General features: G+C 36.4%; 1 protein-coding gene across 3 annotated transcripts in view; it reads right to left on the bottom strand.

Moving 5' to 3' along the window:
• Positions 1 to 3,871: 3,871 nt before the first annotated feature.
• MAP3K1 (mitogen-activated protein kinase kinase kinase 1) overlaps positions 3,872 to 10,632 on the bottom strand; it is a 63,515-nt gene continuing 56,754 nt past the window's right edge. For 2 of the 3 annotated variants that reach the window (XM_074812539.1, XM_074812541.1), the window contains exons 17-20: positions 9,561 to 9,692; positions 8,450 to 8,592; positions 7,873 to 8,004; positions 3,872 to 6,547 (exon numbers count right to left, since the gene is read on the bottom strand). In XM_074812539.1, the coding sequence (XP_074668640.1) occupies positions 6,398 to 6,547; positions 7,873 to 8,004; positions 8,450 to 8,592; positions 9,561 to 9,692 (557 nt within the window). In that variant the 3' untranslated portion in view covers positions 3,872 to 6,397. The remainder of the gene's footprint in view (positions 6,548 to 7,872; positions 8,005 to 8,449; positions 8,593 to 9,560; positions 9,693 to 10,632) is intronic. The other variant, XM_074812538.1, reaches the window with a different exon arrangement.

Genomic DNA, 10,632 nt, shown 5'->3' with positions numbered 1-10,632 from the left:
GGGAAGGATCCCCAGGAACATACAGATGGAGTGCTCTGTGCTGCACAACCTACAGCCGGGCAGGCAGCAGCTTTCACACGGCGAAGGAGAGGAGGCAGCTCACAAGCAACATGAGAAACGTTTTAACACAAATACATAAAGTTGTTCATCGATGGAACTGGACTCAAGTGAAGCTGAGGCTCCCCATTCTTCAACAGCTGTCAGCATATGAAGAGCAGGTTAACCATAGGTAGTATAAAGGCATGGTATATTTGCACCTAAACAGGGAGAGCTGCAGGCACTGGAAAAGAAAACTCATGTCCCATGGGTGCATACTTCTGTAAATAAATACATACACACCTCTCTATATCTAAATAATGCTGCATAGCCCGTGTTTTATTAAACAATCCAAAAAGGCAAGATCTGATACCAAAAAGAGATTTTAAAATGATCTAGAAGCAATGGTTGAATTCCAGCTCCTGGACAATTCTGCATCCAGGAGCAATCCCAATCAGATCACTTCTCCAAAATTACCCTGTTCCTGCCTCAAGTGACAGGGAAGAGTCTTAGTGCCTGAGATGATCCAAGACCAATAGCCCAGAGCTGAAACCTGTTACATTTCTGTCCACACTTTTGACTAGTATTTGGCCCTGGTGACAAGTAGACATTAGTTGTGCTTTGTAGCATCATCGTAAGTGGCTGCAGCTTGAAAGATAGAGGCTGCTTACTGGTGTGAGGCAGTCTGCAGCATTTACTGCAAACCTAACAAGACAGACAGAAGGGATATATTACAAATCATAAGCATTTATGACTCAAGTGCATGCAGGGTGAGGGCATAAGCTCTTTTGGTGCCACATTCCACCATCGTGTGTAAAATAAGCAAACAAAAAAAATTAGTGAAGAAAACAATCGCTCAACAATTGATTCAAAAATTAACAAGGGCCCCTGTTTTGCTGATTAAGGATACCAATTAAACTCAGACACCAGAGTGAAAAGAGCAGGTGTATTTTACTGGTGATAACCAAATAATCTAACAGTGTAATACAGAAAACATGCAGTAAGAAAAGACAGAACAGTGCACTTAAAAGCAACAAACAGGAAAATACAGGGTAATGCATCAAATCATTACTACCTGAGAGAGAGAATAGTGATTAAGAAAGATCCATCACCACTTGCATACGTTACCATCATCCAGATCCGCAGACGCTGGGGAGCCCCGGTTACAGCGAGGATTTGCAGAGCCTGTCCCGGCAAGTGGGAAATCCTACGCGGTGCGTCCACCCGTAGGTGAGGCTTCCAAAGTCGCTGTGAGCGGGCCCAGCCTTATATACCCAAAAATCAGCAAGCCAGAATAGCTGGCACCTTTGTTTTGAGTGGAAAATTTCTGGTTTCATTCTCCTGTTGGATTCCACCCAAAGCCTGGCCAGGGCTCCGGTGGGGCTGGGGGGGAGGGGAACCAAGGGAGTTTCTAACAAGGCCAAATACATGGGTTCTCAGCCTTGAACAAGGCTAAACAAGGGAAGTTGGTTACATTCTCTCAGCATTTTGTCCTCACTACTGATTATATTCTAAGCTGCATCTTTCACTAGTGAGCTTACATAGTTTGTTAATAATACTAAGTTAGCAGCTTCAACTTGGGGCCTGTTGTTCAGGCTGCAGTATTTCAATGCTTTAGCACTTTTTACATCAGCATAAGTAGGTTGTTAGTACAATACCTACTAGCACAATGGTTATCAGTTATAAAATATACAGGATTCATCTATACATCAACTCTGGCTTGGGCCTGTTGTCCAAGCCTTAGCACTTCAGCCCCCAAATCATCCTTTGCAAATCATTTAGAGATATTAAGATAAGGGTAACGTTATCATCTCCTTGGCCACTGTTCTCCCTTCTCTGCTTGGGTACCTACTGTCATAAAATTTACAGCTTTGAATACTGCTCCTTATCTGCAGTTTTAGTTAAAATCTGCCAGTGAAGTCAAAAGTTACTGGGAAAACAAGGACAGCATGTATCTCGCTTTCTTAGGAAACTAGTCTGAAAAATAATCATATGGAGCTAGTCGTTGAGAATTGGCTTTGGGTTGAACAGAGAAATCAAACCTCAAACCACTGTCAAGGCTTATACTCCTATGTCTGGACCTGAACTCTTGCCAGGAGTTTGGTGAGGCAGGCCCACCAAAGCAATGAAACAAGCAGAGTTAACTTCCTGTCTCAGAACCTTACAAATATTTATAAATTGCCTCTTGATTTACTTACTCCTTATTCACTCTAATTCTACTGTTGGCCTTGTACATCTTTTCCAAGAACAGGAACTGAGTGATGACATATTGCAAACTGAAATAATTGAGGGAAATAAAAGGAAATGGCACAGTGGCAGCCTCAAAAATGCTTTCCTGCCATCTTTTGGATTTTCTTGATAGTGACAGGGAAGAAAGGTCTCAATTCGCAACTTAAATTCTGGATTTCAGCAGCTGTGTGCCATAACAAGAGAACATACACATTTGCCAAAGTATATGCATATTGTGGCTCTTAAAAGCAAGACCGTCACATTCGTGATTCAGCTGTGCAAGGAGGACTAAATAATGAGAGAAAAGTGAGTAAGGGAAGTGCAGTGTCTTGGGAGGTGGGCAGAGTCAGGTCAGAACAGCCACGCATACAACTTGCCCACCCAGATGATGAAGAGGAAGGACATGCTCCTTATGACCTCCAACATGTTCTGGAAGCGATTGTTACCTTCAGTGAGAACTTGCAAAGGTGAAACAGTCAGACTTCAACCTATGACCACCACATAGAACACTGAATGTAACGTTATTCCCACCAGAGAAATCAAAATGGGCATAGCTTAGTAGTATTTGCCTGTGGAAGAACAGAACATGCCCTTTGGAAATGAAGACATTTGGTTCTGTAAGTAGGTGTCTTTGACATTTACTGCCAACTGCTGGGGACAGGTGATCTCTGCCATCCCTGGTTCCTAAAAAGGAGACTGCAACATTGTAATTACTACACACTACTGTAAGATTCAGGAGTTCTATAGTAAATTAAATAATGGAAGATACATTGCACTTATCTTTTATTTAATCCTTGTCATATACTTTCCTTCTTGACATTTCAGTTAGTACATTTTTCTGATTTTAAAAAATCAGGTATTAGAATTTATCTGAATATTTCTGCTGCCAGCTTTTGCTGGTGAATTGATATGTTTGTCTCTACTTTCACAAGTAAAGAAGACTATAAAGAGTGATCCTTCACAATGTAGAATTTAGTAGTCATAAAGAAGGCTACAGAACACAAACTTCATTTTCAACTACCAAAAAATTAATTTAAAAATATAAAAAAATCAGGAGGAAGACAAGCAACTGAAACAAGCCCTAGCTTTGCAATATGTATTCAGATTGCCTGAATAAGGAAAGGCTTATGTTTACTACTTAAACCACAAGCAACAGAATTTCACTGAAAACATAAAATAGCAGATTAACTTCCAAGATACACCTCAATGACTCCAGAATTTATCTAACCAAATCAGCTCACCTGACTTGGTAATTAATAGTTACATTTGCAGTAATGCAAAATTTAGACATTTAATGTTTGATCTAAAGGCATAAGCAAGTGAGGTTCACAGATACAGTGTTGTCGTAAGAGAAGTTCCTACCTTTATTATTGATAAAAAAAATTTAGTATTTGTTGCTGCCCTTTATCTAAGCATTCTTTATTGGTACACTTAAGATACATGTATCAGCAAATAATTATTCATGTGTCATTTAATATCAGAAACTAAGTCTTGATTTATCGAGTGTTGCATATGAAATTCTGTATACACAGTGAAGTGTACCAGAAATATTTTATTCACATCAGTAAATGGAACATGTTTACATTACAATAAACAAAGGACAAAATTTGTTCAAAAACTTTTATTTACTATAAAGACAAAAACCACCAAAATAGGTACAAATTATACTATATAAAATCGGTTCAGTGGGGTAAAAACTTTTAATTAAAATATTTTGATATATTTAAAATAACAAAGGATACATTGAAGCCAAATTTCTTAACCCAGAGATTTCTGTAAAATTTGCTTGCACAGTAAGGTGCTAATAGAAGTTAGCCCTTAAGCCCTGGAAATCTTAGGAATCAGTCACATAGCAAATATAATTTCATTGTGAAAGTGAACTTTGGTAGAAGAAACTCTATAGGACACCTGAGGTAGTAGAAACTGGAATAAACAGCAGTAGACATTATTTACAACTTAAGTACCAAATAACATTAAGAACACAAAAAAATAATTACACAATACAATTTTCAGTCCAGCTTTGATCCAAAGAAAATAAGAATATTACATCACATCTGCATTTTAAAAACACCACAATTACCAGCAAGCTGAGGGAAACGCAAACAAACTCAAACAAATGCATTTGGACACCTAGAGGCAGTTTAAATTTGAAATGTGGTAGGCATGGTGATCTACAAAGTAATACTGATTAGCTGAGGTTCATCAGTTTACACAGTTTACATTTCTGCCAGAAACAGTATTAATCTGACAACTGATCTTCCAGTACATGAATTGGCAAGAGTGCATCCTTTAAAGCTTGCACATAAGAAAGACTTGGAAACAATCATCAGAATGAGAAATTCTAAAGTGGTCAAAAAAAAAAAAAAAAAAGTCAAGTACAAAACAGAGCTACCAAACTTCACATTTCGGTATTATCTTTTTAACTCTTCAAAGTCTGCCAATCTTCCAAAACAAAGGAATGTAAAATTTCCAAAAGAAACACATTCACAACTAATGACACTGCTTTTTTTTATTAGTATGAGCACTATCATTCCTGTAAACTTATCTTTAACTTGTTTTACTTCCAATTTGTATTGTACATTTTAAATGTACTATAGCTTATTTAGTTTGTCCTGAGTCTTTGAAAATAACCAATTCTCTTTCAGTCCAACAATCCAACTGGCCTCTGAAGAGTTAAAACATGAACAGTATTTTTTCCAAATGGATTAAACACAATCAATATTTGATTTAAAAAGATCCCCTTTTAAAAAATGCAAAAGAAAAGCTGCCATTTTCCTTCAGAATTACATGCATCAGAATCTAAAAACCTGCCTTTAAAATATAAAAACCTGTTTTAAAAAAAAAAAACCACACCTGCTAAAAACCACAAGTTTTACACTACAAGTGAAGCTTTACTTCACATTTTACTTTATCTTGCCTTTCAAGTCAAAGTTTGTTTCTTGTTAAAATAAATACCTTTCTTATGGTAATATTTTTAACATTTTCTAATTAAATTATCACTAATGGCTACAGTAAATAGATGATGTACGGCAGAAGGAAAACAGCAGGTAAAACTTGTTATCAGTAGAGAATGTGACCTCAGTTGTGTTACACAAAGAATGAGATTTGTTCATAGATGACACCTGCTCCCACTGAAGTACAGGACAAAGTCTCCCATAAACTTTAATGGGAGCTGGGTTTGGGGCTTTTGATATTAAACTTCTCTACACAATTTGTGAGAAGAAACTGCTATATGAAAAGAAGGCTCAACAACTTTTAGCATGATTTAGACTAAGTTGTTTTATGCAGAACAATCTTTTTCCATTTTGTTTTTTTAAATAACCTATAAGAACCTTCAACACTGTCTTACTGAAGGTGACATCTTTTTCCAGATTTTGAGCAAATCCGTTTCTAAGACTCTTGTGTCAGCAAGATGTTCTATGACACAGCTTGCATCTTTTTCTAAAGACTATTTTAAAAAATCACCTTTCCCTGAAAGTTAAAAATACAATGAAAACAAACTTTAATTTCAAAAGAAATTACATGGCCAGCAGTAAATGCTGAACCACAGCAGTGAACCACAACTGCCTGCTCTTACTTTAAGGAAGGCTAAATGTTATTTTAAAGTATCCATCAATGATTGGATCTGTTACTCAGAGAACTTTGTGAAATTAAAACGGACAGATACAGAACTTCCTTTTAACCAGTGCTGAAAACTGACTTAATTGCAGAATCCTCTGCTTACATCTACATGGTCTGAAATGGAACAGTGATTGCTGTATTAAAATAGATCCTGAGCCCCTCAGCTGCTAATATTGCTGAAAAAGTGCTCCAAATAAAATAAAAATCACTTATCTGCTAAATTCATGCAGATTTAAGGAAAAATGCTTTTGTGTTCACATAGAGCCAGATGTTTGAAAAGGCACGGTTTACAAATCTCTGCGCAAGTTGTGAAAAGTTGCATACTGAGCTTAGGTAAAAATCTCGATTTGTCAATCACATAGGTAGGGTCCTCCACTGGCCTTAAGTCCTTGATGTATCTGTTGTTAAGGCCAGCAGAATAACACAGTTTGCTGTGCTTAACTGCACTGCAAGACAGATATTGTATATTCAGTAGCATCTTCTTCAGTATATCAGCCTTATACATAAGTAGCTACCATGTAGTACGGAAGACTGGGTGTTTCAGCAGCTCCCTTGATGGGGGTCTGTCCTGAGGTTGAAGTTCTAAACACCGAAGAGTCACATCTTTCAAGCCAGGAGACAGATGTGTAGGGATTGACGGAGCAGTAGTTGCACTAGCAATCTGAACAAAAGCAAAATAACTTTTTAGGAGTCAGTGATTCTTAGGCCCCCTCTCCTGCCCCAAAAACCTTTCACAAGCTGATCGTTTTCAGCTGATGAGTTATATTTATGAGCTTTTCTCCACTTAGCGTATTTCCTACCGCAGTTTGAAGATTACATTACTGCTTCCATTTTATAAAATAGGTCTTAAGTTTCCCTTATGCCTATTGCCTTTCAGTCTGCCTCCCTCCTTGCACTTTTCTCTACATTTTCTTCTTACAGCAAGATTCTGCAGTGACCATCTACTGAGCAGGACATAAGAAAAGCTCTTCTGCCATACATACGGGTATTCTTTAGTCTACTAGTTGCCATCACTGTTAACTGGTATAAACCAACATGGAAATACATTAAGCTGAACGATGTTACATTATGATACGCTAAGCTGGGTATGCTCTCTCGCATTATCTTTACTGTATTTCTGCTACCATCCCAAAGGGCAATCTTTCTCAGATAGATGCAGATCACTCCAAATCAAATTAATTTTTACCTTCTCTAGATCAATTTTAACAGGATGATTGAGAACACTAGAGTGGCACCACCAGATTCACACAGACACAGAACCAAGACAATTACATCTCTTATGACAAGTGATTTGTACTTAATTAGAAGATATTTAAATACTGCTGTGCTAGTTTTGTTTTGTGGAAACACTTTCTTCCCTTGTGCTAGTAAAAATGCCAATAATCACTTTCTTCACTTGTGGCATTTTTCTTCATTCATGCCTACAGTTCAACTAGACTTTTAGAATTAAATATAGTTAATTGATTTTAGTAAGAAACACAAATGCCAAAATGGATGACCCAGAAAAGAGGGGCAATATTCATATACAGCATGGCATAATGGTAAATATCTTTCAGCAAAATCTGAACATGGAACATTAGGTTTTTACCAAAGGACATTTCCCACTATGAAATGTGAATACACACATAAATGTTTTATGGTAGAAAAACTTCTTTTGCTCCTGTATTTTACAGTATTGTAAGAAAGAGTTTGAATCCCAATCTTCTGTCTAGAGTCAAGTCCAACTCTCCTTCAAATTTTTTTTTTTTAGCCTGTTACACTCTATTTTACAGCAGTGCTTTTTCTGCATAGTGTTGTGGTAGTCTTCTTTTTTCTTGAACAAGCAGGTATGATTATGTTGGTATCAGATTTGATTTTATACTAACAGCTCCAATATAAAGAAGAGCTATTGCAACAACCCCTACTATTTATATACTTTTCTAAAAACATTGCTGTATGTGAAATTAGTGTCTTTTGTAGCATATTGGTAGCAACAAAATACCTCACCTTGAATATCAGAGCAAGATGATTGGAGTGTTTCTCTGCATTCCAGGGAGGTTTAGCACAAGCCATTTCTATAACAACACAGCCAACGCTCCACACATCACAGCTCCTACCATATTGCTGACCTCTCAGAACCTGAACAGACAGACCAAAGCTCAGATTATCTGCTTCAAAGTCTCTTAACTCTAATTTATTTAGATGGAAAAAAAAAAAATCATAAATCAAGTGCATTCTGATTAACATTTCAGGTTGAGTGATCAGTGACGTAAACGCCATAAAATTTATACAGCTGTAGAGAGCTAGTAAATGAAATACCTGATCAAGGGGCAAAACGATGGTCACTGGGCTTTAGTAACAATATTTATGGTAGATATATCTTGTAACAAACTACTTAAAACAACTCTGACAGCAAGAAAGAAATGTCATTATTGCCATGTTGGAATCCTTCCTATTCTTTAGAACAAGTATATTTAAAACATATTTGAAGCATTTACAGCAATTTTCTGTTATTTAGCTGTATGAATTAGCTTAAAGAGTTCAAACAAACTTTTTGAGTTAACTTCCAAAACTGGTTTCTTACCTCTGGTGCCATAAATGCAATAGTTCCCAACAACTGTCCTTGAAACTCCCCAGCACCAGTTCCTTTTGATGCCAACCTGGCTGCAGCTCCAAAATCAGCAATTCTTAATCTATGACCTGTGCTGTCAATTAGCAAATTGGCACCTGTCAACAGCATAATAAAAATACTGCTAGTTGGCTTTCTATTAAAGGCAAAAGGATGAACAGACACTCTTCCTCCCTCTATTTCAAAACTATAAATAGGTTGATGTTGCCCACCCCCAATATCAAGGAAATCTAAAAATCAAGAACAAAGTCTAATAATGTCACTTTTCTGTTATGGCTGAACGATACTGCACACAGCTTGAGGCTGTCCAAGAGATTTAGAGAAGCTATTAAACTTCCAAAGTAGGGCAAACACAGGATTCTGGAACAATGCCTGGAGATGGGATAATGAAAGAAAATTGTGACCTAAAACCCTGGAGGTTTAAACAAACCCTGCAGCGCTCTGTGAAATTTAAACTTACTTTATCCTTAACCAACTTTGAGTTGTCTTGAAGAGAATTAATTACAGAACAACTGAAACTTTTCCTATTTTAAGAAGAAATATTAAAGACAAGTATTTGCCATCACTATGTTCCTACTTATCTGGATATCTCTCCAGTTCATGGACAGCTACAGTGACATTAAAGAGAAAAATTTAGTAAGACTGGTATTTCCCAATGAACTCCACATTTTGCTCAAACACAGTACAACTGTATTTATGTTTAATTAGATACCCCTATGTCTTAGAAACCTAACCTCTTTGTCTTGGCTTGGGCACAGATTTTGCTATCATTTCAGTGTAAACATTTACATTAATTTAATTATCAACCTTTAAGCTATATGGCAATTTCATATTTTATTTGAACAAATGGAGAAAACCAGTTTTTCTAAACTATCGGCATGGGTAACAAATATCCCTGAGCATTCTGATTAATTTCAGTAATCAAAGGTTCTTAACAATGATCAGACAAACCCAATAGAAATACCACTCCTGAGATGGTATCTGAGAGAAGCAACAGGTCTCAAGCCAAAATAGATGCTGCTTTCTGAATTTATCTTTTTAAAAGACACTCTAAGTACATTCTCACCTTTAACATCTCTATGGATTATCTGATTCTCATGGAGGTAAGAAAGGCCACGTAACAGTTGTTCTGTGTAATTAATAATAACCGATTCTTTGAAGGCTCCATATTTACTTAACAAATGAGCAACTGAACCCCCTAGAAGATAAAAACCCACATTTTGTCAACACTTACATTTTGTATTAATGGAATGAATGCAGCATTGCCTCCTAAAATTTGAACTTGGTATTCCCAATTTTTAACCAGATTTCTCCCCCCCCAGGCAAAAACATTAGAAGTTTCATAGACAAAAACTAATACACTTGGTTACTTAATTACTTTCTACCCAGAAGTGTACACATTAAAGACATATGTCTTCATGCTTCCTAATAATTTTATACTTCCTTAAAAGAATGTACAAATACCTTAGTGTACGAAGTATTGTTGCTGATAAAAAACTACACATTTACCCACATCTTGCATTAACATTTAATCAACAGAACACTAGTTTTCGTTGGGGCAATAGTGCAGCCTCCCAGTAAGCATTCTCTCTGAAATCTTAATTTACTTTTTTATTAGTTACCATCTAAGTACCAATATATACAAACAAGTAGACATGCAAGGAAAAGCAATATCTTCCTCTATTTCCCAAAACCGGTATATAGATCGTCAAGATTTGGATTTTCATTCTGCCTCTCAAAGTATTCTAATATAACTTGGGCTTGAATGAGGTAAAGAATTCCTGACATTTCATTATCTAAATAATATTATTTCAGAAAAATTGCACTTAAAAAAAGTTAAACACCCTTAGTTTTGAGAAAATATTTTCTGCACTACTGCTTGTAGTAACACATATTTGGGCTTTGCTTGTTAGCACTCTGGTATTGCTAAGCAGTTTCTGCCAAAGAATATAAGTTATGGTGCAATGCTTCCTTTTATAAGAAATAAGTATGTATAAAACACCAAATCTAGTCTTGGTAACTGGAAGGCAACAACATATAGTCCAGTTAATAAAATTAATAAATTAATCTTGAAAAAAGGATACAGACTTTCTTGTCCCTGCTCTGTACAATAATGAAGAGATCTCAGTATTTGTTAC

Source organism: Strix aluco, chromosome Z, assembly GCF_031877795.1.
Source record: "Strix aluco isolate bStrAlu1 chromosome Z, bStrAlu1.hap1, whole genome shotgun sequence".
Taxonomy (NCBI): Eukaryota; Metazoa; Chordata; class Aves; order Strigiformes; family Strigidae; genus Strix; species Strix aluco.
The sequence above is the reverse complement of the archived record's forward strand: the minus strand, read 5'-3'. Positions and strand labels throughout refer to the sequence as shown.